A 16,657-nucleotide genomic window follows, 5' to 3' on the forward strand; every position below is an offset into this window, starting at 1 on the left:
TGCTGATGCATGCATGCAGGTGTGCATCTATAGCTATGCATGCTTTGAAGACCTTCTGGTTCTGGGTTGGACCATTTCAGTACCAAATTATTTCCGAAAAAAAATATATTTTAGTATTTAGTATTTTAACATCAGTAATATGCTAGTATTTATTATATGAAAGTATATACTAGCATTTTAGTATTGATATTAGTAATATACTAGTATTAGTAGTTAGTATTTTTATATTAGTAATATACTATGAAAAATCACAGATCAGAAACTGTTAAGTTACATTCCGTATAAATGGGTTGCAAAGAAGACCCAGAAAATAGATCTGGCAAGTAGAAGAGGTAGGCTCAGGCATACATCTGTATTTGTCTTACAGCTTTTTTTAAAGTTGGCCACATGTAAGCCAGTTACTCCCTGGAAACAATGTTGATGCGCCTGAGCAAATAGCCCTGCTGAGAGACATCCATTCTCTTTTATGGAAAAGGATAGAAAAAGAATTAAGAAGAAAAGCAGAATTTACTATTATTTGCCTCTGCTTGTCCCTAACAATAATGTGTAGGGGATTGAAAAGTCTCTGTTGCCTCAGAGAAATATGCTTTAGCTTTGTATAATTATTTTTTCAATAGTTAATAAATGGAGAAGTGTAAGAAAATATGAAGAAGAGACATAACAGATAAATTCTACCAAAAATTACCTAAATCAATTTTACAAAAAAAAAAAAAGTCGACATCATATCTACTTCACAGTGCTGTATGGTACTATATGGGTGATTCAGCACATAAATTATCTCAGATTAAAAGTACAGAAAAGTTGTTGGTAAAAATAAAAAATAGAAAAAAAAGTGTGTAATTGCCATAATTAAAAACAAAACAAAACCAAAAAAACCACTAATATTAACATTTTGAATCTGAATTAGGTCACTTTACCACTGTTGTTTCTACTTTGCCCTCCTAAGAAAAACAGAATGATAAAAGTAGGAGAAAATATAAAAATTAATGACTACTTTTAGGAAAAATTGTATTTTAAACTTTATACAAAACTGTTAATGCTTTGGAGCAGTTATAATAAGGCTATGAAAGAATTGGAAAGTATGTTATGATATTTAGGATAAATTGGATATGGAAAAATGGAACAATCCTGTGCTGATAGTGTGAGACAGAAAAATTCAAGAAGTCTGAATCAGCTGTGGATTCCATGTTTTTGTGAAAGTCAGTAAGCTGCCTGAGTTGTTTATAACATTAAATCTTTCATAATACTAAAGAGCTGTGTGTTTTTTTATGAAACAGATGAATCAACTTCTTTCTGTCATTAGGGCTATTGTCAATGTCTTCAGCACGTTGAAGGTCCTACATGTAGTAAATGCAAACCATTATACTGGAACCTGGCCAAAGAAAACCCTGAAGGATGTACAGGTACAGCTTTAAGACACATTTCTTTGGGTTATGAAATACGCTAAATTATTTTGAATATTGTCTTTGTTAGCTGTGGTGCTCAGTGATTTTAACAACTCGTTAAGAACATGTTTTCACGTTACTTAATTTGAAAACCAAATTACCTATAATAGCAAAAGTTATTTTTAGAAATTAGACCACAATTTCATGAGTGTTTGTTAGTTCTGTACTCTGACAGAAAGCAATTCTGTCAGAACACCCAGAAAAGACTGGTTTTGCTAGATGTAAATTAGGATACTTCAAAACACGTCAGTAAATTGCACATACACAAGTCATTCATTCTTCTTTGCTTTATCTTCTCGCCTTGCACCAGTATCTATTTGTTGTTCTGAACCTTCCAGAGTAGAATCCACTTTGTTGCACTGACTCCAAATTGAGGACTCAAGATTTATTTATTTATTTATTTATTTATTTATTAATGCAAAGCATATTGGAAAGAGGAAATGCAGATTATCTTTTTTTTTTTTTTTTTTCAATCCGTGCAGCGTGCCATTGTGATGTGAGTGGAACACTAAGTGGAGTTGGAGAATGTCGACAGGTGAAGTGGAATTATAAGGAAAACATTAATTCAATTTATTTTTGTAAATATATGTTATTGTAACATAGTAAGATGGAAATCTTGGAACTCATTACTGCTTTTTTACACATGAAATTTTTACACATGAAATGACAGGTGACATCCTAGGGATGTATGAAAGTTATGAAAAGTTTTCATCACCTTAAAAGTAGGGATTTCTTGTCTGTTCATTAAAGGTGATAAATAACTAAGTTATGTCCAGATAAAATGTTTTTGTTCAAATTAGAATGATTTTCCTCTTCACAACTGGAGGGAATTCAAAGTATTGAAAGAATGAAGTTCTGAAGAAGGTGCTGATGAAATTTTTGATGAAATTATTTTCTTCACAGGAAAATGGACATTGTTACTGCAAATCCAATGTTTGTGGAGATTCCTGTGACACTTGTGAAGCTGGTTATTATGCTCTTGAAAACAATAATTATTTTGGCTGCCAAGGTAAAGAACATTTCTAGCAGCAAATTTTCACATAACACAGAAGTATTTAGAATTCCACAGGTCATATTTTTAAAACGTGGATGTGTTTGTTGAATCGTTTATGCAGTGTTTTGCACTATTACTTGTAACATGTACAAGTCTCAGTTTGAGCTGGATGTGTTCTGTATTTGAAATCTCCTTCTTTGCCTTCCAAAAGGAGAAAGAATAGGGCAGACGTTACCACAGTAGCTCCCAGAAATGTTGTGGCTCATTCACTTGGTAAAATTTGTTCCTGTATGAGTTCATCGGCTTTTGCCTCACCATACTCAGTGCCTTGTTTACCACCACCTGTCTGAGGTTTCTCCATCAAAGCCTGTTGTGAGATAGCAAGAGGAGCTGCTGAAGCTTGCCCAGCACAGAGCCAGTGCAAGCCTGAGCAATCCTGAGCTCTGTGCCTAGCCTTCATTCCTGCATTGTGCACCTCACTAATCCCTGTCAAAATCGAATACCTCACACTCTGAGAGGGTTTCAATGGAGTCAGAAATTAAAATGCAATGAAAAGTTCAATGCAGTACGTAACACCGAGATGCAATTCGTCCAGCAAAATATGTATGTATCATAGCTAAAGAGATTTCCATATAAGATAACTGAAAGTCATTCCTTCTTTCACACCTTCCACCAGGATACGGGGCCAGGGAGGTTTGATTTTTCCTGCAAACAAAGATTGGTAGCTCTTTGTTCTGTTTAGTGGGTTTCTAAGGTCCACTGGAATAAGAACTTAAAAGATTACAACAGCTTGTAACTTGATTTATTTTTAGTTTCAGTTCTGTTTGTGTATTGCTATAAACTGTGACTCAGGATGCTTTGATATACAGTCAGATGTAGCTGTGATATGGTGGAAGTGGTCATCATTCTGCCATGTGTTTTGAGGAGCATAGGACTACTTCAGTGGTCCCCTTTCTTCCTTGCCCTCCCTGTAGATTTGGGTTTGCTAAAATTATTGAAAGCACTTTCACTGCCTTTAGTGGGATTTACACCTGTACAGGGATGATGCAAGAGATTTACTTTTTTACTGATGTATTTGTGTCAATCCTTTTGTGTGTGCAAAGTTTAAAAACAATGTCTAGTTTATCAAACAAACTTTTTGTGCCTAATTTTCAAACCAAAGATCTAATGAAACAGATCTGGCTTCACGAAGGTGCAAATTACTTTAATTCTCTTTGATTTCAGTGAGATTACTTGATGTGCTATAAGTATGTTTAGGAACAATCAACCTGTCAAGTCAGTTCTGAAATTTTTAACCTAGGCATACTTGTTCCTTAGTGTGATACATTATGCCTCGTTATTAGAGGTGTCCCTTACTTTATGTCACAAATCCTGTCTCATATAGGAAGTCACTCAATACGGTTGTCCGATATCAGTTAAAAATATGTGTATGCTCTTATGTAAACACATATGGTTTTCTTATGTTGTGGTACCAGAATGGCTGTTCTGCAAAACTGTGGTCCAGCATTTAGTAAATGTGGCTTTTTACTTGTGATTTAAAAATAAAAAATAATAATTAAAAAGGCTTTTGTCATGTTACAAGCAGGAGAAAAAAAAAAAAAAGAAAACAACAAACATGAAAAGCCAGAAGTAATTGCACCTTATCCATGAGTGCTAACGTGTTTCAAAGAGTCTGAGGGGAGTCTAAAGGGCTCCGGAAGGAGGAAATGAGTTGATAATAGTGTTTAATTAGAGGAAGCCAGGTGTGTTTTCTGATAACCTTTATCACTTTTTCTGATGGGATATTTGGCTTCTGTTCTTTGCCTGGCAGGCTGTCAGTGTGATGTTGGAGGATCCATCAGTTCTGCGTGTGCTGAGCCCTCGGGTGCCTGCCAGTGCAGAGAGCACGTTGTGGGGATGACCTGTCAGGAGTGAGTCAGACTGTCACAAAGAGCTTGTGCTCTAAAGTAGATCATTTGAAACTGCCCATCTTGCTAGCTTTTCACATGAAATTCTTTATTTGTTGATAAATAAGCTGGTAAATTGTGGTATTAGTTATACTCACTTCACCTGACAGTCTTTTTCTGTTACTTTAATGGGATTTTTTGCAATCACATCGTGTATATATCAATGTACCTGTATATATCAAGAGTTACATAAGGTAAGGTACAGCTGTAAAAGTTCGTGAAAGAGAATTCTCATTCCACCCATCTTATTTGCTGCCTGGAATTTATTAGCTACTATCAGTAGCTAATTTCTCAGTGATCAGTAGATCGCTTCCCTTCCGTTGCTTTATTCCTTTAGATGTAGACTATACAATGAATGGTAATTCTTTCAGATTACAATGGTGAGTGGGCGAAGGATTCTTGCCAAAAAGTGTTGGATGTTGGGGTTATACTCAGATGACGAACTACCTGGAAATATCACAAATTCGTCAGGCATTTTTGGCTTACACAGTTGTGAAGTGAAAAATCATATCAGAATCAATTTGCTTTAGCTGTTGAGTGACATGATTTAGGCACATTGCCTGAAATGTCTTTACTCACAAATAAATATCAAAGGTTTAATCAATGGTTATATTTGTATTTTATACTGGCAAGGATATCCAAACTGACAGTCAGAGCAAAAAATGTAAATTTGGAGGAAAATAATAGTCCTTTGAATGCTTGTTCTTTTTTTTTTTTGTCTCCTTGAAAGGCCTGAACAAAACTATTTTTTCCCTGATCTGCACCACATGAAGTTTGAGATTGAAGATGGCACTACCATCCAGGGAAGGGGAGTTCGGTTTGGCTATGATCCTCAGGAATTTCCTAACTTCAGTTGGAGAGGATATGCCCGGATGTCTTCTGTACAAGTAAGCTGGTATTTTGCTCAAGGCTTTGGGGTGAAAACATTGATGTATGGTATGTATGCCCCCGTTGTACTGTTATGTGTGTACAAGGTCATGGAGGAACCAGAAAGGACAGGATCTCACTAATCTGAACACTTTGGCACTGTATCACTGTTTGGATTAGTGACTATTGGCATTATTTAAAGTTGGTCATTGCTAATCCAAATATGTGTTCTTCAGAGACATTCAGAAACTACAGAGGTTGTTTTGTTTTTCTTTTTTGGGGGGAGGTTGTTGTTGGCTTTTTCTGTTGTGTTTTTTTTTTGTTTGTTTGTTTGTTTTGTTTTGTTTTGTTTTTTAGGAATACATTTTGCTGTAGGTTTAAAGTTAAGATCTGGTAGCTTTAAAGTCTCTATGACTAAATCCAGAAATTGTTGTTATGACAAGGACAGGAGAAGATTGATGTTTGGCTAAATCACTTGATTATAGAGTTCCATAGTGTTAAGATTTTCAGGTTTCATCATAGTGCCGGAGTGAAGCCTTCACGCTTGCAACTTGTATTGGGCAAGGAGGAGAAAGTCTCCAATTTATCAGGAATGATACCTTTACATTACAGCAAACAAGAAAACGTGTGATTCAGTCAAACAAGATGCGAGCAAGAGTGTTTCAGCAACATTTATTTTAGTCTCATGATTGTTTACACATAAAGCAAAAAACAACAGAGGGAATAAATACATTGCAGGAATTGCATAGCATAATTTAATTGTATAAGAAAGGACCTGTTTGACTTTGGACTGAACTGCTGAGCAAGTGACTCAGAATTTGAAGAGTAGATTTGAGCAATAAATGGGATTTGCTCATTCTTCTTAAAAGTGGTACTCTGATATTTGTAGTACTCTGATGCTGATTAGATTTTTTAGTCCACAGATATAGTTGTGTCCATCCTCTGTAACCTCTCCAAGGACCAATGGGTCAAATACAGACAGACATAAGCACATAACTGTTGTGCAAGTATAGTGTTTTTCTTTCTGTTCTTTGCTTTTCACTCTTTCCTCTTTGTTGTTGTGTTCTTTTTTGTTTGTGGTTTGTTTGTTTGTTTTTGTTTCTTTAATCTCAAAGACTTTTTTTTTCTTTTTATTTTTTGGCTTTTTCAGAATTACTCCACATTCACAAATGAAGGCAACTCTTTGGAAACTGTGCTTTCGTAAATTTCTGCTTTCTAACTCCCTCTAGGCATTTTGTAAAGAGGTAGTGAAAAGGCTTAGTTTTTAATCCTGCTGAAAGTGTGCCTTACTTTGCTCATCTGAATAAAGCTTTTAATTCATGTAAGTAATTGCCAGATCCAGGCCCTCCACAGTTAGATCCTTGCATAGATAGTCTTCATTCTTCATAGTCACATTCTTCATTTCAAGAAACTTTCAGAATTTTCACATAGCATTTTTGTGTCTTGCAGGGCCCTGAAATACTCCTGACATTTCTTTTGTGGAAGACAAATTAGCATTACAATATCTACCACACAAAAGGCTAATGTAAAAACTTTTTGTGAAAATATTTCAATACAATTAAAAAAACAAACGAACAACAAACACAGGTGAAATAAATAACCCATGAGTAGTGCCCTATGCTGCTGTGCTTCACCCATGCTGCTAACATGGGGGTCTCTGATAGACTGAGAAGCTAACAGTTTGCCTGAGATTTTAAAGCACTGGCAAGAGCTGCCTAGGTTGGTGATAGAGCTCAAAGAATAAATCCTCCTCGCTTCCTGCTTTTTGCTTGAAATTGAGGACTGACATCTCTTCCTCCCTCATTACTCATTAATGTCTTCTTTCTCTTCACCTGTGTCTTCTAGACTTCCCATAAAAGCTTAGAAACCATTTTGTGATACTTTCTGAGGCATGTTGCTTTATTTCTTTCACCTTTTCTTCTTTGTTCCTATCTATTTTTCAGGTATTCCCTCAATGCCTGTCTTTTCTTTTCAGCAGTCGTCCTTCTCCATTTAAAACAACAGTTGCAAAACCTTCCCCCATGTGTCTGTGTTTTGTGTTCTGGTCCACTGCCCTTCTGCAGTCACCGAGATCTTAGCCATTTAATCTCTGCAGATCTCTCATCCATATCATCTGTTACATATCTGTCTTTGCCTTCTGCATTGCATTTCTATTTAGAAAGAGGAGGTCTCTATGATGATGACAGAATTGAATAATATGCTAACTAGCATGTGTGAGCTGGCACTCTGGCATTTATTTTAACTTTTAGCAATAAGAAATAATATGGCTTTGTGCCCCATTCTGACAGGTTTGCAATTTAGAAAACCTGTGAGCTTTTGGAGATGCAGAATGGACAATAGTGGTAGGGAGGTTACTGTACCAGAAGCATCTTGGGATGGGACAGTGAGTGGGTTATGATGGGTGAACTGGTGGGATTTGGTTTGTGGTGGAGCTTTATGATTTAGGATGGAAGGGAGGAAGCCAAACCCTTGAGACTGCACAAAGCCTATTTTTTTCCTAATCCACCAACCTTTGAACAAGTCTCTGCTGATACTTCTGCTCTGCAACTAAATGGGGGCTGTGTGAATTCATTCTCCTGTGGGCTTACTGCCAGTCAGGGTCGATGGGAACTGTGTGGTTCCAGAGATGTCAGTTCAGCCCCAGGGCAAAAGAAGCATGGTATCACATCTCTAAGGCAGTGAGGGATCTGGTGGAGGAGCAGAAGTTGCAGTGCCAGTCTGAGATGTCTGCATGCTATGAAGCATTGTGTTATCTCAGACTAAGACCAGTGATTCCGGCCCTTGATACCTTATCTTTCCCTGCACGTGCAGGGAGAATACCAGTAAAATACTGTCCATGTTTCAAGGTGCAATATCAACATGCATATTAGTTAAGATTCCATGTGTTTCAGGGTAAGTTATTATTCAACAAGTGTTTTATTTTACAGGAGATTTTGTTCCATGTTCTCTTGTAAGCTGCTGGAGCCTTTCTTTTCTGTTATGGAGTATGTCTTTTGCCAAATGGTTTTTCTTTCTCTGGGTGCTAGTAACAAATAATATACTTTCCTTTCCTCCTTTTTCCCTTTCTTTTTATTTTTCCCAGCCAGAGGTGGTTGTACCTGTCACTGTGGCTTCCCCTAAGCTCTTCCACCTAGTCCTCCGCTATGTCACCCTGGGTTCAAAAAGCTCTAAAGGGAAGATCTCAATTGCTGAGGGAAAACATTTTGGCACTAACTATACTTGTAAGTGAATTAATTTTCTCACTAGGCTTACCTGTCTTCATCTGTCATACACAGCATTGCCATTCCAGTGTACACTTGTCTGCATGTGCATTTTTCTTGTAGGCATTTAGTCTGGTGCTTGCATGGCTTCTAACTGTTCCTCTATTCAGCACTTTATGGCTGTTTTTGTTTATTAACTTCAATTTTTCAGAACGAAGTGAGGATAACTTTGAATGTGGAAAAATCAAACCACTACTTATTTCGCGTTATCCTGAGATACATTAACCCTGGAGGGGAATCGTTACCTGGCCGCATATCTGCTTCTCAATCTCGGCCTGGAACAGGTAGGTACAACCCAACGGCACAACAGATCAGATGAATGTTAGATTAGAGAAGCCTTTTCAGGAAGCAACTAATTCGGATTCGTAATGTCGCTTAAAATGCATTGCTTTTAACAATGTCAATGCTCTTGTGCTTTTCCTAATATATTTTCCTGTAAATGATGTGGCTATGTTTGCATGAAACTTCTGCTAACAGTAGTAATCAACATTTGTTTTTTAAACGTTTGCCAAATTCAGGGCTTTCAGTTCTGTACTCGCAAGATTTGAACTGTGTGTTTTACGAAGCTTTCAAAGAAGGAATAACAGCATTTATCTTGATTTAGTTGCCTTTAATATTTCAGTTTAAAGGTGACTTCTGCCTTCTTTCCATGAATAATGTTTATTTAATGATGAACCCAATCCACCAAATTAGCTCTGATGACAGACCTCAACAGCATATCATGACTTGGTCCCTGGTAAAAGATAAGTACTCCATATCCTTGGTATGCCTCTACCATTCAAGGATATGCTCAGCATTATCTCTTACGATGCCTAATAGTATCACACTGCTGGGAGTCGATGGCATTTAGTCATAGATCCTTCAGTAATTCGGAGAAGACAGAACTGAAGACACGACAGGTACCTCTCAGCAGAGGGGCAGCAGTTTATAGTCAGGACTGGCTTGCATTGCCAGGGAGACAGGGAACCAGCTTGGAGAACAAGCTTTTGTCTTTGTCTAGGGGCTCTCAAGAGGAAACCTTTGCTTTTCATAACATTTTCGATGCTACAGAGAACCTCTGGTATTTGAAATATACAGCATGAAAGTTGCATCTTTGTGTCAACTGAAGATGTCTTGAGTCAGTGGAGAGAAATATTGAATGGAAAATAATGGAAGAGGGAAGGGAAATGAACATTTCAGAATAATACAAAACTGGCCATTACAAAGGAAAAAGTCTGCTCTTCTGAACCAATTTGCTCAAGACTAATAAAAAACAAGATGACAATAATTACACAGCTCTGTAGCTTACTTACAGTACATATTGTCAGAGGAGCATTGATCAGCTCCTATTACACCAAGTTTAGTGGATTAAATCTAAAGTCCAGAGTACCAACCAAGTAGAGACATTTTACTCGGTCCCTTATTTTTTACTTTTTTTTTTTTTTTAACTTTTTTTTTTTTCTGGCAGGGACTGCTCAGAGCAAAGAATTTGTCTTCCCACCCAGCAAGGAGCCAGCTTTCGTCACAATCCCAGGAAAAAGCTCCACAGAATCTTTCTCATTGGTTCCAGGAATGTGGATTGTCAGTATAATGGCAGAGGAAGTCCTCTTGGTAAGAAAACAATTGAAGAAAACAAGTGCTTGAAGGCTGTCATGATAATATTGCTCTGGAGTTGTTTGTCAGGAACAACTCTGGAAGCAATTGAAATTGCACAGTAGTAGTGAAAATAGTAGAGTGGCAGAATGTCATTATGAAAATATACAGTTCAGCCTCTAATTTCACTTTTTTTCCCTTCTCTGACTTCCATCTTCTGTAATTTTTCATGTGCTTACAGACTTTCAGTCTGTCCAGAATCTGTACCTTCAAATGTTGAAGTAATATTAATATACAGCACAATTGGTTGAGCATAAAAGCTCATAGAAATTAGTAATTCTTGCATATCACATAACATAAGTAAAGCTTTTTATCCTCCCATCTTTACTCTCCTTCCACTTACTGAAAAATTTTCTGTGACAACTGTTGTGAGTTGCTATAAAAAGACAAAGTCTTTGAGGTGAGCATTTATAGAAAACCTTAAAGATGCATGAGCACAAAGATGCTATACTGAAATTCTTATGTATATGATATACGTTTAACAAGTAGCCGCTATCTTTAGTCATCAACCCTGGGGCTCTGTTAAATTTATGGAACGCCATGTAGAATGTTACTAAAGAGCTTGCAGCGTATTTCTTGCTGGAAGTGACAGTACTATTGTGCCTTTTTCTTTAACACCTTTGGAAAGGAATTTGTTAATGATCTTAGCCTAGTATGTATTCATAAAAGAAAGTTTTTATAAAAAAACTCCACTCTTTTAAGTTGAAAAGGCAGAGCAAAAATATACCAGCTTCTTGAAGCACAACTTAATAGATTATGAGGAATATTTTTATGAAGTCACCTGGGATACATGAATCTCCCTTGCAGAGTCAAACACAGTTGAGCTGTATGCAGGTGAATAGCATACATGGGTGAAAACTGTGCAGAGCCAGCTGTGTATTACCAAGCAGCACCTGTGCAACTCAAGCTTATACAAACTGCTTCTTTTCTTCCACTCTACTGACTGGACCATTTGGCTTATAAAGCAAGAACAACTTTGGGTTAGAAGATCTGTGTTACTTAGCTTTAAAGCTTAAGTAGGAGGGGCCTGTGCTTTTAGATTCAGAGGCTCTGGACTTGACAAGTCCTGCAAGGCATAGATGTAGTGGGGAACCTCCTTTATGAGCACCATCTTGTACAACACATGATGGGATAGTGGATGCAGAGTTTCCCTGCTTACAAGGCAGCTGCCTTCAAACTGTCTCTGTGAAGATATAAGCATTTACCATGACACATAGGGATGTTGCTGGCCCATATAGCAATAAAAAAAATCTATATGTGTATTGCAGATATCCTTCATAAAAATTATTTGTGTGATATTATATGTGATATTATGAATTATTTGTGTTTTTAGGTCAGAGGTTGGACTCGATGATCTTGAGGTCTCTTCCAACCTAGAAAAAAAAAATTCTGTGATTCTGTGATTGGTTTTGTGCATTGCTACATTGTGAACATCTGGAGAGGTTCCTTTTGTAATTTTCTGTATGGTCTTGCATTTGTTATATTTGTTCCTAGGATTATATGGTGCTGTTACCTAGAGATTATTATGAAGCATCCATCCTGCAGATACAAGTTACGGAGCCTTGCACCTATCCTGGACGTGTTTCAACAGAGAAGTCAGTATCTATGCCACAGAATAAACCATTGCCTCGGATTATGTTGTTATTATACTGCTGCAATTGAAAGCAATAATAATTCTGTGTTGTGTTTTTGTTTTGTGTAAGCTGCTTGCTCTATCAGCATTTGCCACTGGGCAGATTTTCCTGTGTCCTTGGTTCAGAGGTAGCATATTACAGACGTGGGGGAGAATACAGAAGAATACCTGTTCGGCAGCCAACTCCTGATCAACCAGTGATGTCCCATATCAGTGGAAGAGAGGTGAGATTCCTGCATGCTAATCACAGTTGCATCTGCACTATTCACTACAAAACTACTGGACTGAAAAAACTGTGGCAGATTCATGGCTCAGGATTTGCAGATCTGTAACTCATCCCTAAAACAGGCTGTGTACTAAGTTCTATATTTTATACAGATCCGTGTAAACAAATCAGTATTGGCAGATGTATAGCTATGACTAGAGAGGATGTTTTGCTCTGAGAAAAGTATTTAATAAAATAAAAATCCCTGTGTTTTAGGCATACTGTCTAGTTCAGCATATTGCTTAATTGTAGTAACAATGGCAAAATGGTTTGTCAGCAGTAATGGAGTATGTATGTAACTCCAAATTCATCTTTTGTTGTTGTTGTTGTTGCTTAAAGAGCTATAATTATGTAAAATATTTGCTTTAGTAAAGAACAAGCAGATGCAAATATGATACTGATGTGGGTCCAGTGAAAAAGAAACATGTTTCACAAAACCAAAAAGTATACTAGAAGCATATTTTTTTTTTTAAAAAAAGCTATTTTATCAAGTCCATGATAATTAAATGTAAAGTGATTGTGTCCTCTGTTACTGTGTTCTGACAGTTGCTTTACAAATACCAACTGTGCCAATGATACTTAAATGTCATAGGCCCTGGTGCTTCATCACTGATGTGTGTGCAAAACTTAACTGTTATGACTTACTGCAGTGAAGTCAGGATGGCTGTTGACAGAATTATTTGCTTGTTGAAAAGTTCACAGCCTAAGGACATCTTGAGAAAAAAAATCTTATGTTTGAAAATAATTATATAGCCCCTTGTAACAAAAACCTGTGTAACCACAGCACTTTTCATGCAACTACTTCAAAGTATTTTCTGTAAAATATTACTTTAACCAACTTGCACAGGTAAACTAAAAGAAAAACCTGATGATTCAGAAAGTGGCAATGGTTATTTCCTGGAGATAATGCTCTCAGTCTTTGTAGGGAATCAGTGTAAAGCGCTGCGGTACGAGGAGTTCTGTTCATGGAAATGTTTATTCAGCGGAGAATTAAGAGTCAATTTTGATTTGTTTTTTAAAGATAGCTTATAGATGAGGGTGACAGTTTTTCAGGAACATCAGATTTTCCTCACTGATAGTTTATCCTGCCAAGAATAGAAATAATAAGCCTCATTTCCTAGCCTTATCTTGCAGATCTGCTGTTATCTTCCTAGAGCTGTTATAATGGCAGCTGTTTCCTGAATCTGGTTGACTCTTACTAGCGGACAAAGTGATTATTTATAAGCACTGCTTCCATTCTGCTGGACTGCCTTTTGCTGAGACAGCTCAGGGTTGGCCCTGGGCTGATGAAGACGGGTTAGCTTGCAGGGCAGGCAAAGGGAGCTTCCTGCAAGAAGAAAAGAGAGTGAAAAATCTAATTTTTTTTTTTTTTTTTAATGATGCCTGACCTAGGTCAATTTACAGATGACCATAAATGTTCCTCAAATTGGTCGCTATGTTCTTGTTTTTGAATATGCCAATGAAGACGACCAGTTATACACTGCTGAGGTAAAAATAAATAGCCCGGGACCTGTCACAGAAGGCCAAGTAAGAATATACAGTTGCAAATACAGGTAAGAATTTCCAAAGTCCTTAAATAACCATTTAGAATATAATTATACTTTTTATATATTGGAATCCATTTTACTGCTGTTATGTTGTTCAAATTTTAGGGTGATTTAAAAGCAAATACATAATTCTTTGGGTATTGTACAGATTTTTAAGTCTGTGCAGTCAGCACATTAAATATTGCTACTGCTTTAGTGAACTTTTTCTGTACAAAGGGTTTTTTATATACACTTGTAAATCCTTATAAACTATTAATTATAGAGTCCAGTAGCAGAGCATCCAGCAGCTCTGTTGGCTGTAGATGTTTGCACTGTTTATGCTTGTTTAGTTAAAAGCATGTCTGAGGGTTTTGACTATTAAAAGAAAAAAAAGTAGCAGCCAGTTTTACAAGAGTGTTTCCACCCCTCTAACAAGATTTGCTGAAGCAAAGGTATGCGTTTCTCTGAAATCCTGAGTAGGCCTCAAGCCCTATGTTTCTTTATCCTTGTTGACTACTGAGGTTACTGCAGATGTTCCAGAGATTTTGTCTGTCATAAGTGGGATTGTCTTTAACGCTCGAGCAATTCAGAGTAGGACTCAAATTAGGATTGTGATCCCGCAGATGTTTGTGCCCCTAGGAGTGTCAGAGGGCTACTGACATGCATAATTTTTTTCCTGTGAGCCAAATGTTTGACAGATTGTAGAGTTAGGGATATTCAGGATTTTCATCAGCATGTTTGTGATGCAGAACAGATCTATGTGACTTTGCCAGGTCACTGCTCTTATTTTAGCCTGATATATAACACTTTGAACCCCAAGCTCTCTTTTTTTTTTTTTTTTTTAAATTAAACACATTTTATGAACTAATTTTGACCTTGTTTGTATGCATATGTTAAAAGCTTGCTTGTGAAAAGACTCAGTAAATCCCTTCTGCTGCCATTCTGCATTGAAACTAATGGTGCCACTGCAATAAGCTGCTGTGTCATCTGTCCTGAGCAGGAAGATACGTGTCTGTTAAAAAAGAAAACAATCAAAACTGCATAATGAAGTTTGTCATAGAATCATGAATAAAGTATGCCAGGTCTACTTACAGCTCTATCAGACTGATTATTCCCAATAAAACATTGGAAGAGAATGGATCCCGGATTCACAGACATTCTCAGTTGCCCAGTTTCTAGTGAAAATCAAATCAGAGACCTCTATTCTTCTTAAGTGACCTTAGCCCTGAGATGTCCTTATTTCTGAGCTGTGTAGCAGCAGTGAAACTTTCACAATCTCTGATTCCTACAGGAGAAACAGAAGAGCAGTTTTATGGTAGTTAATGGATTTAGTAAGATTAAGCAGCTGATCTAAGGTAATTGATTGGAGGCACAGACCTACATCTCAGTGTACCGCTAGCAGTAGCTCAACTGGAGAACTAAACAAAGGTCAGGAGGTTTGAACTCTGTGTAGGCAACGTACAAAGGGCAAGCCACATCTTGTATGTTGTGCTTCCTTTGTCTCTGCGGTGAGGATACTGCATTCACCAGTGGCCAAACATAGTTGTTACTTACGATCCAGCAGAATGACTGGGTACCTGTGGTGAGGCTAACTAGGCCTCCACTGAGCTACACAGTAGCAGAAACAACATGGCAATGCCAGGAGGCTAATTTTTAATCCTGCTTTCTGTCTCAGTTTCCTTTGTCGCAGTGTTGTTGTGGATGACAGAAATCGTATTGCAGCCTACGATCTTCTAGCAGATACAAAGATACATCTTAAGGCATCATCAATTAATTTTCTTCTGGTAAGCTTCCATTTTCTTTCCCTTTTGTAATATTTGTTCCCCAAGTAGGTAAAGAGATGCACTTTTCTAAGTATATTAAAAAGCTCTGTGGTGATCTTGAGGTCTCTTCCAACCTAGAAAATTCTGTGATTCTGTGATTCTGTGATGTGTGAAAGGATGTATATTAGATTCTTGAAGATGTTGGTTTGTATATAGTCAGAAGATATTGAGTCAAACAAGAAAGGCAAATCCCTGTTTATCTTTTTTATCTCTGATCTTGGCAAGGGTGTTTCCAATTCTGTTATGCTTTATTTCAGTTGCCCTCTGTTTTCTGCATGTAAACTTTAATTGAAAAATACACTGGTAGCTTTTTTCTTCATTGCTATATTTTTCCCTTTCCTTTCTTTTAATCTTCAAAACACAGGCATTTTCGATGTCTCTTGCAAAAATTTCAGGTAATAAGTGCACTCATTTTAGAAAAGATAAAACTTTTAAATGCTTTAAATAAAAAACCTTCACTGCCATCTTTTGGCCCACACCAGTAATACATTTTTCTAGATACTGACTTCTTTTTCTAAGTTGTTTCAGTGTTTACCATTTTAGAAACATGAGGCCAGTTACACAGTTGGTTTAAATCTAAAATTAAAACCAAAGTATAAACACAGAGTCGTTCCATGGCACTGTTAGGATTGTCAGGACTTCATTTCCTGAGGCATCATTCAGTGTGAACAAATACTGTTTAAATTGTTTGGTAGCTCCCGGTAGCAGTTCCTGTGCTTAACAAGATCCATACCCAAAGGATATTGCTATTATTAGGCTGTATCTCCACATATGGAAGTTTCATGGTAATATTTTGTCTTCCAAATTACAGTTTCCTTTTTCTAAATGACTTGCTTCAAGATTGAGATACAAAAAAATATTTCCCTGCATTAAACGTAAACGCTGCACTTACCAAAAGATGAGAATGAGGAAAAGAAGAATTTCTGTTGAATGGACATTATTTATGCAGTCAGTGTCCAGCTTTGGAGTTAAAGATGCCCTGTTGCATAGAACAGAGAGGCAAAGGGGAACTACCCTCGGTGCTGGAGATCAGAAATCTGGTCTAAATAGTAAAGGGGGAATGGGATTGTTGAGGTCAGCTTTCAAGAGGGGCTCTAACGACTTTATCTCAGACAGATGCAAATGAGCTGTCTGAATCCAAATGATGTTCCACAGTAACTTTTTAGCTGCTCTGAAAGTACAGTTCAGATCTTCAGAGTCTACCCTTGTTCTGCTGCAATAGGCTGGAGATCTACGGGTCATTACAGGCAGAATAATCACAATACT

The 16,657-nt window shown here is 37.1% G+C and overlaps 1 protein-coding gene across 2 annotated transcripts in view; it reads left to right on the forward strand.

Moving 5' to 3' along the window:
- Positions 1–16,657, forward strand: part of LOC116486432 (laminin subunit alpha-3-like) — a 78,497-nt gene that overhangs the window by 4,393 nt on the left and 57,447 nt on the right. Inside the window, exons 5-15 of one of the 2 annotated variants that reach the window (XM_032182662.1) lie at positions 1,304–1,403; positions 1,928–1,980; positions 2,349–2,454; positions 4,250–4,349; positions 5,116–5,272; positions 8,664–8,796; positions 9,960–10,102; positions 11,639–11,739; positions 11,848–12,001; positions 13,435–13,595; positions 15,244–15,352. In XM_032182662.1, coding sequence (XP_032038553.1) covers positions 1,304–1,403; positions 1,928–1,980; positions 2,349–2,454; positions 4,250–4,349; positions 5,116–5,272; positions 8,664–8,796; positions 9,960–10,102; positions 11,639–11,739; positions 11,848–12,001; positions 13,435–13,595; positions 15,244–15,352 — 1,317 coding nt within the window. Of the gene's footprint in view, positions 1–1,303; positions 1,404–1,927; positions 1,981–2,348; positions 2,455–4,249; positions 4,350–5,115; positions 5,273–8,340; positions 8,474–8,663; positions 8,797–9,959; positions 10,103–11,638; positions 11,740–11,847; positions 12,002–13,434; positions 13,596–15,243; positions 15,353–16,657 lie in introns of those variants that run through there. The other variant, XM_032182660.1, reaches the window with a different exon arrangement.

This window comes from Aythya fuligula, chromosome 2, assembly GCF_009819795.1.
Source record: "Aythya fuligula isolate bAytFul2 chromosome 2, bAytFul2.pri, whole genome shotgun sequence".
NCBI lineage: Eukaryota > Metazoa > Chordata > Aves > Anseriformes > Anatidae > Aythya > Aythya fuligula.